This window comes from Micropterus dolomieu, linkage group LG05, assembly GCF_021292245.1.
Source record: "Micropterus dolomieu isolate WLL.071019.BEF.003 ecotype Adirondacks linkage group LG05, ASM2129224v1, whole genome shotgun sequence".
NCBI lineage: Eukaryota > Metazoa > Chordata > Actinopteri > Centrarchiformes > Centrarchidae > Micropterus > Micropterus dolomieu.
This window is the reverse complement of record NC_060154.1, coordinates 20,495,088-20,518,865: the sequence shown is the minus strand read 5'-3', so window position 1 is coordinate 20,518,865 and position 23,778 is coordinate 20,495,088. Positions and strand designations below refer to the sequence as shown.

Here is a 23,778-nt window from a genome sequence, read left to right as displayed (position 1 = left end):
GGAAATGCACTCTCATTTTGTCCTTTTGTTGGCATCTCCAGTTCTGTCTGCCTTACATTTGTTTTCATGTTGAAATGTTTTCCTCCTCATATTTGTTTGTCAGGTGTCACATCACACAAAGTTAACTATAGTTGCTACACTGGTTGTGTAGTCTGGCTGTGTTTCTAGGCTCTGGTCCAGAGGTCAGGTCGCCCTGGTCACACTCACTGGGTTATATCTTAAGATGAGAGAGTGAGTGCGTGTTAAGGCTTGTGCAGACTACATGACTTTCAGCGTTGGCTGATGGCGGTGTTGTTCAGACTACGCAACTTGCCGTCTTGTGACGGAATCTTAAAGTTGTTGTGGCGTTCACACTACATGACTGATCGTGACAGGGGGTCACACACTACATGAGCTGACAGGGGCTGTGTCACCCGACGCTGTTCTCCAAACCACGTTTTATCAAGAAAACACGTGAAATGTGAAACTGGAAATGACGCGAATCTACACATGAAACAGCTGTTGTTTGTTATTATAAAGAAACCAATTACAAAGACAAAGAATATGGGTGAAAGAATGGATTAGCACACGCAGCTAGCAGGGATTGTCTGAGCTACAGAAAAAGCTGGAGGTGAGCAAAAAGGGTTTTGCAGAGAAAAAGTAGTTGCCTGCTCTGCCAGCTGCTTGCTCTCATTGGCTGGATGTGGATGTGGACTCCTTCGGATATTTGGCATGCTAGATATCTAGCATGGCGTCGGCGATGTGTCAGCGATGCGACAGGGAGCTGTTTTAATGCGTCTTCGAGTAGTTCACACATAACAACTGATTTACCCCACATCACAGCTTGACGGTCGCCGAGCTCACCGTCCAGCAAATTGGGCTAAAAATCGTGTAGTGTGAACTAGGCTTTAGTTGTGCAAACCCGGCTCACCGTAGCCCTCTGTAACAGTGAGAGAATACTTCTAGGAACTAATTTGAGTCAGCTCAACAGATGGCTTCAAAAGAGTGGATGCATTGGTTTGAAGTGCGCCTTTCAGTCCACCTGTTTGTTTGTTTTCTAAGACTGCTTGGTCAGCCTGTTCTGTCTGTCTGTGCAAGCGGACATGTGTTATCTCCTGTTGTTTAAGTTCCAAACTTTTTTATCACTTGCAAAACAATCTTTATCTCATCCCTGTCTCAGCCCTGGCCTCTTCATCGATCCTTTGCCCCTGTGTAAAAAGTATCCTGCTGGCAAGTCTGCAGTGTTAGTGAATATGAGGACACTCTGCAGAAACAGCCTACGGATAGGAAACATAGTATGATGTGCACTTTATATTCATTGGCTTGACTGAGAATTTCTTTTGCTTGTTTGAAGCTCTTCTACAGGGTAACTACAGAGAGAGGGGGATAGACAGAAAGGGAGCAGAGTTAATTTCTCTGCTTTTCAGGGAAACTGTGTGTGAGTTCACTGGAGCATTCACTACAGGGCAGAATTTAGGGTCAGAGAAGCTCACTAGCTGCAGAGCTTGTGTTGTCACAGCCGTATGCCTGCATAGGAAAAACATTTTTCTTTTCTTAATGTTCTCAACCATATAGCAATGATGGCATCTGTTTTTATTTTTCAGCTGATATTATTTTGGCTGTTTGATTCCAAGAGGCTGAGAATATCTTTTATCTTTTCATTTTCTTTCACCAATAACCATTTCTATCTCACAGTTGTGCAGGAAAACACAGGGGCTTTTCTCAATTGATGATCTAATATTTTCAGCCAGGCGGCGAGATTATGCGTTCATAGTGGTGGGATCATGTGATTGTTGGGGAGGGAAGCCGTTTCGGAGCGGGACAATGTCCTCCCCCATCCACCCATCGTCCCTTCCATCCATCCACCCCTTCCCTCCTATCTGGCTCTATCCCTCTCTCCATCCCCTCCTCCTCGGCCTCCCACCTTCTTGACAGCTGGCCTGCTGAGCTGCAGATACTTACCCAGGGATAAGAGGATTTACTGACACAATTGATCAGACATCAACCTCATTTTGCAAAGAAATTGATGTTTGAAGGATGGTGATTTTGTGCTAGTGTGCAAGGAAGTTTTTTGTTTTCTTTCTCTTTTTAATGTGAAACACGATGAGCGTGCGTGTGTCAGATGAGGGTTCGTGGCTGGCGCTCATGGGCTGGATTGGCAGTGAAGAGATTTCTTAATTACATGTCTGCTGTATCTAATGAGCTCCACAGGCTGTCTGTCTGATTACTTTAGGATACGTCTGCTCTCTGTCATATGGTCACAGCACTGTCAGCCACAAACATGAACATGAGGGCATGCAGTCGCAAGATACATGCACATACAAAGACACATGCAGACATATACAAAGCAGGTATTAAGTGGATCGATGCACACAAAGGGGCTCCGTCTTCATAACGGCTAATCTGATAGATATTGAGGCCTGTGTTGTTCAGGAGTGGATCTGTTGCTCCCTCTTCGTCACTTATCCCTCTCTGCCCACTCCACCCATTATACACATTATATTATTAGTTAGTGGGCCATGGGTTTATTGAATTTCCACACAGTGGAGTGCTTCATCTAGCCACTACCCAGTAATTAACAGTGAGGGATTTAGAGGGTTTGTGGTCTGTGATATTTCTTTAAACCTATTGATCATTTGATCGGTATGATACATCTGGGGCCTTATTTATATCTATATCTATCTATCTGTCTAACTATCTGTCTACCTATCTATCTATCTATCTATACTGTTTTTACAGTACTGTATATTATCTATACTGTGTATACTGTATATACTGTTTATTCCATGAAATGTCCAAATGCCCAGTAGTGCCCAACTTCAAAATGCTTATTTTGTCCAACCAACAGCAAATAATAGTATATGAGAAGAAAGAGACAGAGAATGGTTTGCAATTTTTCTTAAAACATGACTTAAACAATCAATAAATTACTGAAGTAGGTGTAGATGAATTTACTGTCATTCAATCAATTCATGCACTACCCTCTTGTCCAATACTGTATGTGGTGTGTGTCAGTGTACCTATAGTACAGTAGTCTGTGAAAAACTCCAGATTTACAGTAAATACACAAATTTTGTTTGTTTTGTTAATTATGTATGGTTACCATGGTTTCATATTAGGAATGAAAAATAAACAGAATTCAGCAAATGGCCTACATAATAATAACAATATCTTAATCTCAAATAACTGAATCCTATAACATTATAGTTAAATAACTACAACGTCCAACAAACCAATCAGCCCACAGTTCAGTCCAGAAACTGGTCGTACTATAATTAGAATCAGGACATTGCTGTTATTTCTGTTGTGACAATTCATCATGACGATTTAACATCTAATTGTAGATTTTAGGTGTCGTTCATCCCTAATTCAGATCGACCTTTGATGGTCTACTGTTTTAATGCCGTTCTGTTGGTGATTCACTTTGTAGGTTTTCCGTCCCCTCGATGGAGTCATTTCTGGGAATGATCTGTGAGTGCAACTGTGGGCTGCTGCAGATCTCTTTTGAACTTGGTTCGGGAGTTTGGCAACAAGCGACCTTTGATTTGCGGCGCCAGCGGTCAAAGGTGCCCTTCACTGCTTTGTCTGTTTGTTTGCTCTCAAATAGATGCTTCCATTGCTGCAGCACTGTATTGGTTTCACCAGAGAATGACAGGAAGCACTGGAACTAAATGTGTGAATTCTGCAAGTTTCTTAGGATTTTTTGTGTTTTTTAGGCTATAAACAACCTCCCAGTGCTTGCTAATGTATTTTTCTCTGAATTCCAAAGTAGAGGTGATTTACATATAATGGAGATGGAACAGCCGGTTCAGGCGGGTCTTTTGAGGATAGGCCCCCATGAGCTGCTCTGGTCCCATTTATGCTTCCTCCGCTGAACATGTTGGCCTCCTTACAAACACAGTCCCTTCACAAAGCATGCTCAGCTCGCCGGCCATTCCCTTTTTGGCATCCCACCAGTTGACTGTCCATGTGCTTTTTTGCTCCCCAGTGTGCTGTAGCCACAAAGACTCTCAGGTCTGGACGAAATGCACTCGTCTTTGGTTTTGTCTCAGACATGCAGGTTATGTTTTAGGCAGTTGTAATGTCATGTTGAAGGAAATTTGCACTTCACCAAGACAGAGACGTCAGGTGTCAAATGTCAGAAAACTTTGCCCATCAAAGGTTCTCTGAGGTCAAAGTGACTGTTGTCCAACCAACAGTCCAACATCTAAATATTTTCGATAGGATAAAAAATCAGGCAGAAAAGCAGCAAATCCTCACATTTAAAACACTGAAATCAGAAAGTGTTGATGAATGGATTGTTGTCAATACGTTTTCAATAAATCAATTAACTGGCTATTCACCTCTGCAGTACTTTTGCATTATTGGTCTACTAGTTACTAGCAGCATAAAATAAATGCATGTTTGAGAACAGAGCAGATTATGGCCTTTTGAACATCTCTAAAACCTGAACAAGGTCATTCTGCAGTGTGTGCCTTATTGATTATAAACAGTGATTTTGAGTTGTGCTTTGGGCTGTTGCCTTTGGTTGTCTTGATTTCAAGTTTCTGACAAAATGAGAAAATGGAGACACAATGTGAGTTGTGCGTTTAGTTTTAAATGATCAATACTTGTCTGGCCTGTCCCAAATGTTGTCCTGCATGGCATCGGCAATGTAAACATTCTGTTTAGGTTCTTGCCTTCAACTTGCTGCTTTTCTACCGTACCAGTCTGTCTTTTTACCATTTCAAATCTCTACATATAACCTTTATTTTGACATCTTTTATGTCTGTCCTGGGCAGAATACTAATCAGAATACTTTGTGGTCCTGATTTCTGCGAGAGCATGCTGGCAAATTCTTGTCTGGAGTGACGATAGCCCCGTTATATCTCCTACTCAGCACTTTTAGAATAGAACAGATCTTTACGAGACCCAAAGGGAATTTGACATGCACATAAAGAGAGGGGTCAGTGCACAAAATCAGGCACAGTACATTCTGTATGTACAGTGCCTGTCTGTTACATAAGCCCATTATTTAGATGAATCTGCACTCCAAAAAGTTGGCAACACATTCCCGCCATTGTAGTATTTAAGTCTAGGTAGTAGATTTATTTTGCATTACAGGCTTAAGTGTACAGTTGAAAACTTAGTGCCTTTGAATTGTATTTTACTGCAATATATCGTGTATCCAGTTACTTCTGTGGGAGCGAGACGGAGGCCCCAACACCAAAGGATCACTCATGGAAGGCTGGAGAAAGTGGGCGAGTGAGAAAGGGGGTGGGGGCTATAGTCTCTGTGCCAAACAGGAAGTTGCACAACATCTGTTCCTTGGCATTCAGAGAGGGAGAGAATGGCCAGCTGTGTGTTTTAGAGTGTGTCTTCATGCAAAAAGTGCTGCATCCAGGCAGACAAAGTTACATTCCTCTCTGTTTCCCAATTCCATGAAATCTGAAAGCAACTGTCTTGTATTACTCAATGTCTCCGTTTCCTTTAAATAGAGCTTATGTTTCTCATATCCAGTGGAGAACAAACTAATGTGTGCTTAATCGCTGCCAGAGGTCAAGTATCACAGAAACATTTTAAAACTATTGCAAAGTATTTTGCAAGTAGTTATTTCAAAAAGTCTGCCAACTGCAAAGTCACTTTATCAAACATGACAGGCAGAAACAATCCAAACACTGTTTGTGAACATAAGCAACTATTTATAAGAAGTAGACACCAAGGAACACACCATGTTCCTGTGACTGCCACTTCCTATGGGCGAGTAGAACCCTTGAATTCTTCCATGTTTTATCTGATGGTTTTAGCATTTAGCCTTCCCCTTAGATCAAATGAGAAAATGTAATGTTAACTTTTATTTGTGTAGTCTATATGAAGAATCACTCTCTTTACCAGCTAAAGCTACACTAGATGTTCTTGATAGTTCTCAGCAAATGACTACATCACTGCCAACATATACGTATAATGACACAAACAAGCATGTGTAACGTTAACAGATACGTAGAGCTGATGTTGAGAATTGGTGAAGTGGACCTTTTGATAGGAGATCATTACATAAAACAAGCCTATAAAAGTGAGTCTTCAGATAGGTTTTAAAGAAAGATCAATGGGGTCTAGCTTCCATGGAGAGCTGGAGCATCTCTCATTCAGATCTTAGAGCAAATTAAATGTGGAACTGCAGTTTTACTCTACTTTACTCTAACTGTCTTTAGCTTACTTTGCTTGGGCCTTGAATCACAACAGTGCATCTTTGCATATATAAAATGGATTTTCAAGAGATTGCATTATTGTCTATTGGTCAACTGTCGTTCATTTTTGAAAAGGTTTATTTTTTAAGTTAAAATGATGGATGGCACAAGGAAAGAAGCTGAGATTCTTGTGATCTAGGGTCTAAAATTAGCACCCACAAACCGCCAAATGAAGGTAAATTGTTGGCATTGGCGGGTAAAATCACCACTTCAGCTGACAGGGAAAATGCACAAGAGAAAGACACATGTAGTAAGGTAAGCTTGTGGCAATCGGTGCACGTGCCTGCATCACACACAACACACACAGCCAGCAGTCAGCTGAGAGAATATTTATGGTGGCGTTTCAAACCAAACTCACCAGTGGAAGAGGCTCAATCCATCATGAGTGGCAGCCGATTAGCTTGCCAGCAGCATCGACCAGACTATGGAAGGAAACTGTTTTCAGAGAATCACTAAGCATGTTTAAGAGGCGTCATTTGATTTTATTTTCACTGGCCAACTTTTTGTTTGGTTGCTTGGATCCAGATAAGTATTTTTTTGGTTGGATTCTTGTGGCGATTTGAACTGAGATAATGACTCATTCATTGGTGGTTTTTCTATTGAGCACACAGCTGCTACAGTCGGTGCTCAGTACAAAACCCACAGTTCAACAATCAGTTTTAATAAATAGCCTATTTGTGTATACCTCAAAACTTTAATTAATAGCCAAGTCCCAAATAGCCGCCTACCCCGTTTACTGGCCTGGTGTGGAAACACATTTTGACAAATAAATGCAGGCCTGGTCTGGTTTTTATATAAGTTCTTTGGATGTATAAAACCTCTTAAACCCTGCCAGATCGCACGCTTTAGCTGCTTCTAAGCTGCTTCTAAGCTGCTTAGATTGTTAATACAAATATTAATGTTTAAACTTATGATCAATATTTCAGTATGGACATGTTACACATCGTTAGATCGGTTAGATTCTCTACAATTCAATCGTTTAGTTAATTTAACTGAAACAACCAGCCCCAAACTCTGATTCTTATAGATTTAGCAGTGTAACTGGCATGGTAGAAGAGATAAAAAGAACAAAAGTGCCGACTCCCATTACCTTTGAAGCGCTGATAATAATAATCCGTGATTATTTATATTCCTTTAGCCTGCAAGGGTCCACCGATCAAAAGAATCAAAACAGCTTTTTATAAAAATGTATCCATTTTGTGAATCCTGTCATGTGAAATCCATCACTCTCTGTCTGCTAACTTCTGCCACACTTCTCTCATCCTGCACCTTGTTTTTGGGTATGTTTGTTTTCGTTATGTTGCAGACTACAAAATAAAAGTGCATAAGCAGTCTGTCGGAGCTAGAGCAAAGGAATTAGTGTATTTGATATTATATATTATTATAATATTTTTACACAAGTAATATTTATACTGTTTGATATAAATAAACTGTTTCATATTTTCAGTTTTGTGCAAAAGGAATTAAAGGCCTGTCCCAAATATAGGTAGGGTCAATTCAGTCATTTTAGCATATAAAAGCCCGGGCTATTAATCAAAGTTTTACGGCAATACACTTTGGTGAACTTTAGGTTCTTGTGTGCTTTGTGTTCCTTGTCTGCAGTACCTTTTGAAATACCTGGTTGTTTGTAAATGTTAAGTAAGGTGGAGGGATTGTCATGAACGGAAAGACATTGGTTCTTTGTCCATGCAAACATGCATGTAATGCTTTGGGGTAAATACTGTATCTTTACACTAAATCATGACTAAATTAACTGAATGCTACAATAGAAAAAGAATCTGAGTGGCAGATAAAAAAAATACAGTTCATTTCAGACCCTGGATGTAGCCTATTGGTTCCCGCCTCAAAACAGCGAAATACGGGCACCCTGTTGAGCCTTGAGGTAGAAATAGAGAAATTTCCATTATGTGCATCTTTTAAGAAACCAAAACACAGGTGCTATTCATTGCGTGTCAGGGCATCATGCCACTGCCCACCTTTACACACACACAAACACAGAAATGTGACATTTAACAAAGAATGGTGGCATTAGGCCCAGCATCACACTGTGTTGAGTGTGTGTGTGCGTAAAGGTGGGGGGATTTTGCACGCAAGCAGAAGCTTTTGAATTTTCTTAGTATTCAGATTAGTCTAAATGTTTATGTGCATTTGATGCCGTGTCACTCTTCATCAGTAACATAAAAAACAATATTTTTTTTTTCTTTGAGTCATCGACATTAGCCCAGAGAGGTGCTGCTTATTGCATCTGTCCGTATGAGAACAAGCTGTGACAGCCTGTGGCATTTGTCTGTTCAGTTGGTCCTCATAATGTATGTGTATGTTAGTATTTTGTGTTGATGATTGACGAATGTACTCACAGCTACAGCACATGCATGAAATTACACACCACGCCCTATTACCCAGATGAGTGACAGCTTTTCTAAGTAGGTCATCTATGTAAATACCAGCCTGTCAGTTTGCATCACTGGATGCAAAGCAAAGTCAGCACCTTGTGACCAAAGTCAGACGGGCTTCATTCTGTGTAGCCATATTTGCACAACAGCCACATTTACTTAACATGGAAATGTGTTTATGTACAATACTGTCATTTCCCAATATACAGGATATTTTACATTTGTAATCATTTAGATGACTCTTACTATTATTTCTTGTCAGCTGCTGGTCCACTCATTCAAAAGTGATTATGTTGTGAATTTATTCTTGAGAGATCTTAAAGCTGCTATAGTCAATATTTCTTTACTGTAATAACAATGGACACTTTTTTTAATTAAAACCAGATGCCCCCCTTGTACTGATGAATACAGATAATAGCGCTCAACTTTGCAGCTCTACTGAGCATTTTAGCATCTTTCAGCTCATTGTTTTGGTTTCATTGTCATGGCGCTCATCAGTGTTGTTTCCAGCAAAGCAGGCAACTTTTTTCAGTTTAAATGCTCTGATAAACTCACTGTAACAACTGGCCAGCATCAAACAGCCGATAGAATACATTTAGCATTTAGCAGCTAAAGAGACATTTTTCTCAGGAGTTGGTGAAGATAAAAAAGGCACAACTCTAAATGAAAAAATAAATTTGCTGCATGTCTGTTGGATGTGTAAATAAGGTACTATTATCTAACAGTGTTTGCCATAGCAACTTCATATGGTGATAATATGTCCGTGTATACACCATGTTGTGCTGGCCACAACTGGCCAAAAATTATTGCAGGTTTAAGCAATATGATTTATTTTTGATGCATTTTTATAACATTTACTGGTCCCAGTTCAATAGGTAATTCATGAGGCTAAAGTTGTTATTTTAGCGCAATCCAACATAATACCACCACTAATCATGGCCTTTAAATTACCTGAAAATTATAAGCGTCACAAAGACAGGGTTTGTTGTAATGGATGCAATTCGATTGTGTTAGGTGTCTCATCCACTGACTAAGTGTAAATCTTTTTTATCTTGTGTCTCCTCATTCCTTATAACACGCCCTTCCTTCTCTTCCAGACTCTACAGGGCCAATGAGCACGGTCCACACCCATCCCTCTCACATGGGTGGCATGGTGGGCCACCCGTCAGTCATCAGCACCTCAAGGCCCTTACCGTCCCCCATGTCCTCCTTGGGCTCGCCAATGAACGGCCTGGCCTCGCCCTACCCCGTCATTACATCTTCTCTGGGCTCGCCCTCTGTATCGCTGCCGTCCACCCCCAACATGAACTTTGGACCACTCAGCAGTCCACAGGTGAGAAAATGTGTGGGTGTATTGATGGTTGTCAGATAGCTATGGGCAATGTCTTAATAGAAGGTTTGTGTTCACATTATGATGTTTGTGCCATTCCAGTTGTGATAAAATGTTTTAATTCACCCATTTGGTTTGTCAGCTTTCCTTTACCATTCCTTTACTTTTCAGCTAAGCTAACACCCCAGTTGGTGAAAACCTGTAATATGAAGGTTTGAAACAGAGTCCATGTCTTTAAATTACAGACAAGTCTTCAACAATAACCTTCTATTCATCGCTGCACTCCCCTAAGGTCTTAACTTCATCAACAGAGGTTCATAGTCTTTCAAATTACTACTTTTGGCAAGCTCCGTCTGCGTTGAACTATCATGTTCTTTGGTTGATCATGTGCCTCTCATTCTTGGACAGCGGACAGGAGGTTGAAGGTTAGCCATATCCAATGTGTTTGGCTGGAATACCTTGGCTTTCCTCTCTCCCCCCTACCCTTCTGCTGACCTTTAAACTTCTCGCCCCAAAAGGTCATCCCCTGAGTTCTGTTACTGCTGTCATGCGAGAGGACTTAAGATGCAGTCTGACTATTAGCCCTTTAATGGATTACTGAGAGAAAGGAAAAGGAGAAAAAGCAGCCCCCATTTTCTCGCCATTTCCCCTCTCTTCGCCTATCCTTGCCAGCCTTCGTCTCCTTTTATAGTTTCATTTCAGATATTATACAAGTATTTAAACTTTGTTCATGCTCCTTTTGCTGTTATGTTCATCTTTTTGATTGATTAAATAATAAACAGAAACACCCACAAGACTGCTTTCTTTTCTCTCTGGCGCAAATGACTACGAGAGACGTGGCTAATGGAGCTGCTTTCTTTAAGTGGTCGCTTGAATAAACTACAAGCCCAACGAAGCTCAGTGCTTTGATGATCAGCCACACGTACAGAAACACACATGTACACACACACAGAGTGCTTCAGAGGCTGGATTGAGGCCAGTGCTGCAGGGCACAGCAGACCATAACATACAATCGCAGTATGGATTTGTGCCTTCAGGGACAGTCGGGGTCCATACGACTGTATGGTGTAATATTTTCACTGCTCGCTATTGTGTCATGTAACATCTCATACTGTTTTCATGGGTGAACTGAAGTTCATGAGCAGTGCTGGGCTGACCGAAGCATGAACAAACTCAGCATTAAAGTTATACATCCATTCTGATCATATTTATGTTTTCTGTTATCTTTTTGTTCTTATCAACCCTTGGTAACCCTGATAAGTATTTTCTTTTGTTTATTATTATATTTACATTTATATGATGATACATAGTTTTAGTCATATTGAATAAAGTATTTTATATTTGTATTTTCTGAACTATTTTACTGCTGTTAAGTTGTAAACAAACCTATAACATTAGCAAGAGAAAACATTCAAAACTCAGATTTAATATTCAGTTATGTTATACCATTGTATATTAAAATACCTCATATCAATTTCAGAGCGTTAGCTTTTCAGTATTGATTAATCAATATTTTCTCAATTAACGGATTATATATTTGGCCCATGAAATGTCAGAAAAAAAGTGTTTAAAAAAATGCCCATAACAATTTACTTAAACCAAAGTTGACATATCCAAGTGCCCGTATTTTATTTAGTTAAATATCATCAAAGACTAAGAAAACCAGCAAATATTGCTATTTTAGAACCTGGAACCAGTGATTTTGTGACATTTTTTTTATAAAGTATTTATTTATTTATCTATATATCAGAAAAGCTGCCTGTTAATTCTTTGTCCATCAACTCATTGATTAATTGACTGATTCCGTTGTTAAAAGGTCATTTTAGAGATAAAAGAGCTCATCTCTAAATAGCAGGGATGCATGTATGGGCCATTAAAGGCAACATGTATGATGCAGTGTGTTCTTACTATCATGTGTTGTATAAAGAATGAATGATGCATCAATAATCCATATACAGAGCTCGTAGGCTTTTCTTTTACAGCAGTATGTTGTCTGTCTAAAGCAGCATGTATGGCTGACAACTTATTAATAACAGTTATTTTTTCATGCCATACATGTATGAAATTAATTATTTGTGAAAATTGTGTTGAATTGTGCACTGAAGAGGAATAGCTGCTCACCAGTGACTCACATGACCAAGTACGCAGGGGGCGGAATACTCAAGTGGGATGGTTTGCCTTTAGGCCATCTACTGTGAGAGAAGGAGGCTATATGGTGTAGAGAACTTGTGAGCTCAAGGAAAGCTGAAAGACAGCAAAAAAAGATTCTCTTGTATACACTCCTCTGCTGTAAGCTCATGGGCCTGAGTTCAGTCTGCCATTAGAGGATATTCAGAAGAGAGTGCACATTGTAAATAAATGATAGGAAGAGCCTGAGGTGGCTGTGGGAAGGATGTCCTGTATGCCATGCTGCATCAAATATATAGGACAGGAGAGCATGTGTAGGTCAACCTTGTTGTTTCCAGGACAGATGTTTGCACATAAACAACTAAACAAACAAAAATGCACAGCACAAATATGCAACCCTGGCGTGGGTGCAGCGGGAGAGGGTCAAAGGGCACAAGGATGATAAGAGCGAGAGAGCTATGCAGAAGTCAAAGGAAAGTAGACTTGTTGCTCGGACATGTTTCACCCCTCATTTAAAGCTAGGGTAGGTTATTTCAGAAGCATTTTTGTAACATTTGCTCTGACACAAAAGTGAAAAAAAACAGGACTGCAATAAGCAGGCCAATCATTTCCTTCAGGCCGAATGAAATGATTGGCCGGCCCACCTTCCTGTCTACAGCGACGTACACAGTAAGCTATAAGTGTAGGAAGATAAGTGTTATTTGCACAATACACAATATTTTAATAAAAATACCATGTCAAAAATCTGGTCAGTAGCATCGTGTTTCTACTTTGCATGACTTATAAGACCCAATAAGAGAGCCGAGCAGGAGCAGCTGCATCATCGTTTCTAAAGTTCTCCTTTTTGGCCCGTCTTCACTAAAACGCCCCCCGGAGTTTGAAACGCAAAACGGGGTCGGCAGCATTTCTAAACTTCTCCATTTAAGGTCTTCGTTTTCGCCGTTGTAGTCTGGACGGGAGGAGCAAACGTAGCAAAAGGTCTCTGTTTTAATTTGAAAACGCAGTAGCGTGGATGGGGCCTCAGTAGACTACTCAGTAGAGCTAATAAACCTCTTAGAGCTGTGTTAGGTAACGCTGGAGAAACCAGCAAGACCCGGCTAGATTTTGAAAGTATCCAACCAAAGAAACCCTACCCCCTCTCTTCAGGCCTCTGTCTAAAGCCACTCCCCCAAAACACACTAATGAGTAGGCAGGTAATTTACTTTGCAAGGACTCCCAGTCTGTTTTCTGCCGCCACAGTCCTGTGTTACATTCAGTAACAGTCCCAGCTCCTTATTGGTGCATAAAAAAACCCCTTCTTTGTCTGTATTTATTTTTTCTTTCGCCAAATCTTCTGTAACTAGGAAAAGACCATCTGCTTCCTGTTTACACTGGCACGCGCATGCCCAGTGTACCTGAACGGCCAATAGATGTGTCGTTTTAATGTAAACGGAGATCAACTCCAAAACACAGCTAAAACGCTGGTGTGGATGGAGATCGTATTCGTTTTAATTCTCCCTTTGTAAACTAAAACGGAGTAGTGTGGATGGGGCTTGAGTTAATTGAACCTCAGTGAGTTTTTCACACCTTTATGTCTCACAGGGCTGCTGGAGTTTACATATGAGATGTTTTAATGTCTCATGGCATCAAAGTCCCTTTAAATAAGGTTTGCATTGTTGTGGACCCCCCTGGAACCACCATTATAGGAAGCTGATAATTAATGCAACATGGCTTAGAGGTAGGGCACGTCACCCATTAATCGAAAGATCGGCTGTTCGATCCCTGGCTTCCCCCAGCACACATGTCGAAGTGTCCTTGCGCTGAACCCCAAAATTGGTCCTGATGGCTGTGCCATTGGTGTGTGTGTGTGCGTGTAAATGATTAGTTTCTTTCTGATGAGCAGTTGGCACCTTGAATGGTAGCCTCTGAATGAATGTGTGTGACTGGGGTGAATGTGAAATGTAGTGTAAAGCACTTTGAGTGGCCGGAAGACTAGAAAGGCGCTATACAAGTATTGTCCATTTACCATATACCAAATATTTGGACTGGTGAAACAAACTGTGTGTTGATTAGAAGTCTCAGTGTCTAAAAACCCATTCAAATACACTCATTCTTAGGAAATTTTGGAAGACCCTACACTGGAGCACACTCTGCTGTTAGTGTTGGAGAACTGCTCTTTCTGCACACGTGACACTTCTCATACGCTCTCCCTGTCAACAAACATTAAAAAACCTGTATGACAAGTCTCAGTCAGAGGTCTGTGCCCCACCCACTAACTGAGCATGTGATCATACCCTGAGACACTTTCACAATAAAGTGTGTGGGTGTGGAGAAAAAAAAGATATTGGTGAGCGGAAGACAAAATGAGAAAATAGAGGAAGGGGAGGGGGGAGTGTCATGAGACGGCCTAACACTTTTCACTCTTACTTCCCCTCTGCTTCCTTTTCTGCTCTGTTTCGTTCAGTTCTGGTCACCTCAGCTTCAACGCTTTGTCTCTGTTCTCTCTTCTGTCTTATTGTTATCCTCAGATGAATTCTATGAACAGTGTTAGCAGCTCAGAGGACATCAAGCCTCCGCCGGGCCTACAGAACCTGGGAAACATCAACTACCAGTGTACGAGCCCCGGGGGAATGTCAAAGCACATCTGCTCCATTTGCGGGGACCGCTCCTCAGGTAATGTTAGAGGTTGAGGATGGGGGATTGGCTAAGAAATTTTACTCTCCCACTCACCACAAACATCACCACCAAGATGAAGGAAAGATAACAAAGAGAGGTTGATTTCAAGGTGACTTGTCAGGTTTATCAGTGCAATGTTGATTTGCTCTTTGATAATTTTGACTGTAAAACTCTGAAAGTTATTGACACCATTACACCTGAAAAGGTAAAGACCATCTCTGACGAGCAGAAAGCTCAGTGGAGAACCACCTTAGCTGTCACAAGTCAGAAAAGAGAATGCAGGAAAGCTGAGTACAATTGTAGAAAAGATAATCTTAAGATTTACTACATCTTTAAACATCTTTAAATTAATATTTACTGGTTATTTATTTAAAGGCTAGCTTTTTCTCTAACATAATCAACAGGAATATCATCAATTCTTATGACTTGTGTGTTTTTTTTTAAACCTCTGTTTATGCAGGGAAGTTTCACTGAGAGCAAGACTCTCTTTTGCAGTAACAGTCTGACCACATTCACAAGTTCACACCTGGAAGCTGCCCAGTACAATCACAGTCTGATCTGCTGGCCACTGAGCAGCTCCTCTGGAGCAGTTGGGGTTAATGGCCCTAGGGTGGTAATGAGGGAGGAGCAATCGACCCGACGACCTGCCAGTCACAAACTTGCTTCTCTAACCTTTATATCACCACTGCCCCTTAATTTTACCACTGTTGAGGAGCTAACTAATCCCCCCAACATATTTAGCCATAAATGTGGCCATAAATTAAATAATTAATTAAAATAAATCAATACTAAAACTCTGGAGGACTTAGTGAAGCATCGTAATAACAGTTTTTTCAGAAGTTTATCTTCCCTTTATTAGAAAAATTATTGAGAAAGCTGTTTTGTTCAACTAAACCCCCTTTTTTAATGTAAATGGCATTTTGGACAGACTTCAGTCTGGCTTCAGACCACATGACAGCACTGAGACTGCACTGGTAAAGGTGTTAAATGATATTTGTCGGAATACTGATTTCAGTAAAACATCAATTTTGGTACATCATATAATATAATAACATTGCTTATAACAACTATGCAGACGATGATCAGATTTACTTAACTCTTTCATCAAGTGACTGTAGTCCCTTACACTCACTCTATCAATGCTTAGAGCAAGTGAACAGCTGGATGCAGTTACATTTCTTTCAACTAAATAAACAGACAGAAATCATTGTATATGCCAACGAGGAGGAACAAATGAAGTTATAAATCTTCTCAGACCTGAGTTTCAGCAGCCAAGTGAAGGCAACAACTAAATCAGTATTTTATCATCACATAGAATAAGAGGTCTCATGTCCAGATTTAGAGAAACTCGTTCCTGCCTTCATTTCCAGCAGGGTAGGTGTTAACAGACTCTTTGTCTGGTCTTCCCAAAAGACGAACAACTTCAGCTCATTCAGAACGCTGCTGCCAGAGTTCTAACGAGAACTTATAGAAAATATTTTGAAGTTCTGCTGCTGGTTTATAAATCACTCAATAATCTCGGGCATAATCTCCTTGAAGAATAGACACCCAGTAGGTCCCTTGGATTTTTAGGAAGCAGTCAGCTGGGAGAACCTGGAGTCACAACCAAACAGGGTGAAGCTGCCTTCAGCTACTATGCTGCACACAGATGGCACCAACTTCCTGATGACCTCAAATGTGCCCCAACTGTAGACACGTTCACATCTAAATTAAAAACTCTTATGACTTTGATTGATTGGTTTCTTTACTGCACTTTCATTTCCTCTGTTACACTTACAACTTATTGCAAAACTGTAACTACACTCAGACTGTATTTCTGGTCTATTCTATTTGCATTCTATTAAATTTTATGTGTTTTATTAAATTTTATGTAATTTTTAAATCTCATTAGTTAATTAGTTGATTTCATCATGGCTTTTAATGCTTATTGTTTTTGAATATCATTCTAATGGATTTCTTTGCCTATGTAAAGCACTTTGAATGTATGTCCACCTTTTATGTTCTCGGAGATAGAGGCACATTACCGGCTCAAAGCAGTACTGATTTGGGGACTCTGTTTCCACAGGAAAGCACTACGGCGTGTACAGCTGCGAGGGATGCAAAGGCTTCTTCAAGAGAACCGTCCGTAAAGATCTTACCTACACATGTCGAGACAGCAAGGAGTGCCTGATTGACAAGCGGCAGCGAAACCGCTGCCAATACTGTCGCTACCAGAAGTGCCTGGCCATGGGCATGAAGAGAGAAGGTGTGTGTGTGCATCTGTGAGATGCTCAATTAAGATCTGGGCACGAGCGGCTGGCTTGTGTTCTTTTATATCTTCAATCCCACAAAACCATCATTACAAATGCCTGTTGTGGGGAAAAGCATCGTTCAACACTGCAGACATTTATTTTAAATTCTAGAGCCGTACAATTCTACCGAAATTGTGGTAGAATTGTCTGACACTCTATAGTCCTACAATACGCATGGGGTGTTTGACCTCAAATGTATCTGTTTGTGTGTGTGGGTGTGTGTGCAGCGGTGCAGGAAGAAAGGCAGCGTGGGAAGGAGCGGGGGGAGAGCGAGGTGGAATCTACCAGCAGTTTCAATGAGGAAATGCCTGTGGACAAGATCCTGGATGCTGAGCTGGCTGTGGAGCCCAAAACAGAGACGTACAGTGACGGCAGCCCCAGCAACTCAGTAAGAATTACACTGAGACACTGAGCTTAACTTGTCCAAACCCACAAAGTATTATTCACTGTTTTTTTATCAGGAGGCTGAGGTGGCACCTAACAGATGTAGGAGCAGCTGTATAAAAAGAATGTGCTGCTTAATTACAGTATGTTGTCCTGATGAGTAGTTGTCAAGTTCTTTGCCATTGTGAAACTGAATGATGGAATATGATCAGTCCAAGTGAAATTAAAGTCAGGGAGGAATCTCCAAACGCTTGCTAGATTCAAATGTTTTTATGACTAATCAATAATAAATGACACAAGCTAAGCAGTTTTTGGGAATGAATCCAGGGTGTTACTCCATAACTGAAACAAGCTACTATCAGTGCACTCTTGCCATTGTCTTCTGACAGTTGCTCTGAATCATTTCTTATTATCATATAGTATCCCTTGCAGTATTTACCCCCCCCCCCCGCCTTCAGCACAACAACTCACAAAAAAAAATCCTACCACCCGAAACTTGTAATGTTGAACTAGATTGCATCGTACTGATCTCTTTGTATTAAAGCTTTCACAAGTCTCGAGAGGAAATTGGTTTACAAGGCACCCAAAATTACCCACAGCTGCACCTGCTTGAGAACTGCTGTTTGACAAGTTTACATGTCACAATGGAGCTTACCAGCACAGTTATTGACTGTATTGTTTTTGCATTCTTCTTCCTCGTTCCTGTCCAGACCAACGACCCTGTCACCAATATCTGCCAAGCAGCAGACAAACAGCTCTTCACCTTGGTGGAGTGGGCCAAACGGATCCCTCACTTCTCTGAACTCCCCCTTGATGACCAGGTCATCCTACTACGAGCAGGTAGACACAAACACACACACACCCACAATCCCATGCCTGCAGCAAAAGTATGCACACACCTATAAGTGCATGGAGGAGATGCACATTATTATTTTTAAAAAAACAAAAAAAAACACACACACACCCATATGTTTCTACACCACAATAATCAGGCCTTTCTACAATCTATTGTCCTCATGGGGGTGTAGTATTTCCTTCAGGGTAGTAATTCATCCCCAGGTAGGCAGTCTATTTAAGTCTTTTACATTTGCTCAACACATTTTTGCCATCTAGTTTAATGGAGCAGCGAAACCAAATATAACTGGACCATTTGCCAAGTCCCAACAGTGGGGTTTGCAGTAACACCAGCGCTGACCTCTGCTGGGGAGAGATTTCACACACAGGCCTGCATGAGGAAGAAACCGCACGACAGACCCAATGAGAGTCTGTCTAGCTTTAAGTAAAACAGGGGCACACTGGCAAATCACAGAAACGATGTCACATATCATTTACACAAACCTGATATTGACTTTAAGGAAGGGACAAAAGGATGGAGAGGTCACTGTTGTTCGTTTTTTGCATCCAGGCTGGAACGAGCTCCTTATCGCCTCATTCTCGCATCGCTCAGTCACGGTAAAAGATGGCATCCTGTTGGCGACGGGCCTCCACGTCCACAGAAGCAGCGCCCACAGTGCTGGAGTGGGCTCTATCTTTGATAGGTAGGTACAGTGGGGAAAAAATTATTTGATCCCCTGATTTTATACGTTTGCCCACTGACAAAGAAATTAGGTTGTTGATTGTTTTCCTCACTAGCTGTTCTTCTCCTTCCTTGACTGGGACCAGTCAAGGATCTTTTGTTCCCCAAAACATAGATGCTCAGACTGTGTAAATGATCATGCAATTGTTTGCTCTGGGCCAGACGTTAGTGACTGTCTTAGGAGACAGAACCTATGGTCCAGCTGATTTTGTTGTAGTACTTCTCTGTTTATTCTCTTTTGTTAAATAAACTCTTCAAAGACAACAGTTTGTTGTAACTCAATTATTTGCTCAACCTCTCACCAGGAATACAATTTCCATGACAGTAGGTTTATTTGAACAGTGAGAGACAGAATAACAAAAAAACAAAATCAGCATGTCAAAAATGTTATAAATTGATCAGCATTTTAATGAGTGAAATAAGTATTTGACCCCTCTGCAAAACATGACTTAGTACTTAGTGGAAAAACCATTGTTGGCAATCACAGAGGCCAGATTATTCTTGTAGTTGGCCACCAGGTTTGCACACATCTCAGGAAGGATGTTGTCCCACTCCTCTTTGCAGATCTTCTCTTAAGTCATTAAGGTTTCGAGGACGACGTCTGGCAACTCGAACCTTCAGCTTCCTCCACAGATTTTCTATGGGATTAAGGTCTGGAGATTTGCTTGGCCACTCCAAGACCTTAATGTGCTTCTTCTTGAGCCATACCTTTGTTGCCTTGGCCGTGTGTTTTTGGTCGTTGTCCTGCTGGATTACCCATCCATGACCCATTTTCAATACCCTGGCTGAGCAAAGGAGCTACCTTGAGATCATTGATAAGATCCTCCTGTGTAGTTATGGACTGATTCCTCACCGTTCTCATGATCATTGCAACTCCACGAGGTGAGATCTTGCATGGAGCCCCAGACCGAGGGAGATTGACAGTTCTTTAGTGTTTCTTCAATTTGCAAATAATCGCTCCAACTGTTCTCACCAAGCAGCTTGGCGATGGTCTTGTAGCCATTCCAGCTTTGTGTAGGTCTACAATCTCTCTCTTGGCCATGATGGAGAGTTTGGAATCTGATTGATTGATTGCTTCTGTGGACAGGTGTCTTTTATAGAGGTAACAAACGTGATTAGGAGCACTCCCTTTAAGAGTGTGTTCCTAATCTCAGCTCTTTACCTGAATAAAAGATGCCTGGGAGGCAGAAATCTTTCTGATTGAGAGGGGGTCAAATACTTATTTCACTCACTATAATGCAAATCAATTTATAAAATTTTTGACAGGCATCTGGATTATTTTGTTGTTATTTTGTCTCTCACTGTTCAAATAAACCTACCACTAAAATTATAGACTGATAATTTCTTTGTCAGTGGGCAAACGTACAAAATCAGCAGGGGATCAAATAATTCTTTCACCCACTGTAGCATTCAGAGTTAATGTATTGTCTTAAAAATATGGTTTACACAACGGCTACAACCTTGGTGTTTTTTCTTTTCACCTCAACAGAGAAATATCGAGTAATATGAAATAATGTAAAACTGTAGTAAGACTGAGAACAAGGCTTATTTGCCTTTATTTCTAACAAGTATTGTGATGTTGCCAGCCATGTGCTGGTTGTGCTGTCTACTGTCATTAGGTGGAAATGCAAGTAAAATGCATCAAACCACTGCAGATATATCACAGTTATTCTGTGGTCTGAGGAAGGAAATCCTTTGCCAAATGCCTGACAGCTACTGTTGTCTTAGGTGGATATATTAAATTGTGGTGTCACTATTGTGGATCTTGCTAAATATTTAATGAGCAATGGGGTCAAAGTATATATTTTGGGTTTTTGGTTCATTATCTTTTAACGTTTCATTTGATTTGATTTGATCTCCTGCAGAGTCCTGACAGAGTTGGTATCCAAAATGAAAGATATGCACATGGATAAGACAGAGCTCGGCTGCCTGCGAGCCATCGTCCTCTTCAACCCAGGTCAGTATAGCCACCTGTCACTGTTCAATCTTTGACAATATACTAGACAGCAACACCTTCTTGGACGAGGAGTTTATCTGGATTTTGATTTGCTCTTAATATCTGCTAAATGAGGTAGATACACTGTAAACGTTCACTGTTTAGTTTGATCATGATAGTCCAATGATGTTTTTATGTATTTGACATACAGTACATAATACTGAGCCTGGAAAGATGTCACCATGCACCAATGTATGTTTTCCAGTAAAGACACTGGGACTTTCAGATAATGTGGATGTTAATGTTTTATCTGTGTCAACATTTGGCCTGACTGTGAGTTTGTGTTTGTTTCAGATGCAAAAGGTCTCTCAAACCCACCAGAGGTTGAGGGGCTGAGGGAAAAGGTTTACGCCTCATTGGAATCGTACACGAAACAGAAATACCCAGACCAGCCGGGCAGGTAGGGAATGCATTACATTACGATCGATATTAAACACCAGTGTTTAATCGCTACTTTGGGTTGTAGGTAGCAGTGAAGAGTGCACATAATTATATAATTACATAACGTAAACACTTTGACTTGCTACAGCATTAGATTTATAAGGATATAGTACAGTAGTGTTATTGCTTATAGAAAACTGTTTATTTTTATTTACTGTTGGGAGCTAAACAGGTATTTATATTGCGCTGTTGTATTGCACATTACATAATCTACTGGCATTTTATTATTATGTATTCAGCTTCTGGGTGCACCGTCTGGTTGTTGGATGTTGTGTGTGTTTTGAGTTGTGTACTTCTTGCTCTTAACTAATTGCCCCCCTGTGGGATTAATAAAGTTGTTTGGCTTTGATCTTGAACTTAAACTACAGATGAATTCAAATATATGGAGGATTTTTAAGTTGTAGATGGTATTGGATCAACTAAATACAATATTTGTTAATAAACTCAAGAGTTTTTGCATAGTTTGACAAAGTGACATCTAAATACAAACCCGTTGTAAGAACAGAATGTGACTTAGTAACTTAAGTCACGTTTAATGTTTTGTTAACAAAGTCTTAGTATATTCTTAAATGGGATACAACTTTACAGATTTTGAAAGGTAAACCTGATAATGCTTTTCTACATAATAAAAAATGATGATGGCACTCATCCGTTTTCGCAGGTTTGCCAAGCTGCTACTCCGTCTGCCCGCCCTGCGCTCCATCGGCCTAAAGTGTCTGGAGCACCTGTTCTTCTTCAAGCTGATTGGGGACACGCCTATCGACACCTTCCTGATGGAGATGCTGGAGGCTCCGCATCAGATCACATGACACCAGTCGCCCCGCTTCCCCCCTGTATATACTCCCACATTGTCAGCGATATGAAGATGGAATTAAAAAAAGACTTGATTCAAATTATAAAACAGCATATTTTGTACCTAGCAAAACATTGTAAATTGAATTTAAAAAAGTATTTTGAGATTGTTGGGAGGGCGGAGTCGTGAGACGAAGCATCGAGGACACTGTCAACATGAATTCTAATAGAATTGTTAACAGATTACTTTTGTAAATAGATAATTTCAGGTGTCCATTTTGAAAGCAACCCAATGCAATCTGAAAAAGAATCATATTTTATTCAAAGAGGAATTGTATAAAAACTGAAACCTTCCTTGAATTTCTTAAAACACATTTGAGAATTCTTACAGAATAAAGTTATTTAAAAATGTATCTGAAAATTGTTTTTCGTGTTGTCTTATTTTGACTTTATTAAATAACATATTATAAAACTGCACAGAGCTGGATGGATTTGGGTTGTGCTGATATTATTTCATTGATTGATATTTTGCACCAGTATTCTGCAAGTTTGACTATTTTGATGTCTTTGAAATCTAAATTAATTTTTACTTTTAATAAACTAAAACTGCATTTTTTATTATGTTACTCTACAAACAACACAAGGGTATCTCTTTAAGCATGTTTCTACTTAAGAATGGATGCAATATAGCTTGATCAATTGTGGAAGAAAAAAACTACTAATGCAATATAAAGAGCAAAAATAGGCCTTGATAATCTGTGAATATCATCTGTTCTTCTCAACTATGTGGATAGATAGATAGATAGATAGATAGATAGATATCACATTTGACTGATCTGCTTAAATATTTCTTCAAGCTGATTGTTCAGGCGCATGCTCTCTCTGGATGAAACAACTGTCGTTGCGTCTTTGTATTTAGAGCCATTGGCCACAAGATGGCGTCCGCAGAGTGTAAAACACGCCAAGACAGACAGCGGCCTCATAGCATGTTTGAATATCCATCTGTCTGGTTCATTGGTCTGGTTGTTGTATCCTTCTCTTCGTGGTTCCAGACAGTAATACCTTACTCCTCATCACAAAGATCTGTGATGCTTTAAAGGCTGGTGCAGAACATGTCACATGGGAATGGGAAAATAACAAAATATGGAATATATTGGAGCCAGGCCGATACATTATATTCTCTTTATAACGAGACGCTGCAGTGCTGCACAGAAATGCCAACGGTCCATGTTGTATTTTTGTCTGCAGATATTTATACAAAAATACGCATCTGAGCTTTTGAGAAGTCCACTTGTAGATGAGAGCTATAGCACTGTTGTTTTATTATTTTTGTTTACTGCCTTCATATTTGGCTTACTCTATCTAGTCTATCTGTTGCTCTATCTATCGATTTATTAGACAACAATTGAACAATCTTGAAAGAACAATTTAACAAACGAACAATTTATCTGTTAAAAGTAGGCCTCAGACCTTTTTCGCCTGCACTTTACTTTCTAAACACTATATGCATTATTGGTTTCAAAAAGGGAAAAAATATTTCATGTGAGTCTCTGAGGCACTCAACGTGGGGAGGGGGGGGGGGGGGGG

General features: G+C 40.3%; 2 protein-coding genes across 4 annotated transcripts in view; both read left to right on the top strand.

The window, feature by feature from the left end:
- The window catches only part of rxrgb (retinoid X receptor, gamma b), a 31,738-nt gene extending 9,134 nt beyond the window's left edge, over positions 1-22,604 (top strand). Inside the window, exons 1-10 of one of the 3 annotated variants that reach the window (XM_046049075.1) lie at positions 3,441-3,545; positions 9,697-9,932; positions 14,564-14,708; positions 16,777-16,956; positions 17,218-17,390; positions 18,097-18,226; positions 18,792-18,924; positions 20,828-20,919; positions 21,253-21,358; positions 22,061-22,604. In XM_046049075.1, coding sequence (XP_045905031.1) covers positions 9,711-9,932; positions 14,564-14,708; positions 16,777-16,956; positions 17,218-17,390; positions 18,097-18,226; positions 18,792-18,924; positions 20,828-20,919; positions 21,253-21,358; positions 22,061-22,208 — 1,329 coding nt within the window. In that variant the 5' untranslated portion in view covers positions 3,441-3,545; positions 9,697-9,710 and the 3' untranslated portion in view covers positions 22,209-22,604. Of the gene's footprint in view, positions 1-3,440; positions 3,546-9,696; positions 9,933-14,563; positions 14,709-16,776; positions 16,957-17,217; positions 17,391-18,096; positions 18,227-18,791; positions 18,925-20,827; positions 20,920-21,252; positions 21,359-22,060 lie in introns of those variants that run through there. The other 2 variants (XM_046049074.1, XM_046049073.1) reach the window with 2 other exon arrangements.
- sema6bb (sema domain, transmembrane domain (TM), and cytoplasmic domain, (semaphorin) 6Bb) overlaps positions 1-23,778 on the top strand; it is a 275,790-nt gene that overhangs the window by 152,332 nt on the left and 99,680 nt on the right. The window lies entirely within an intron of this gene.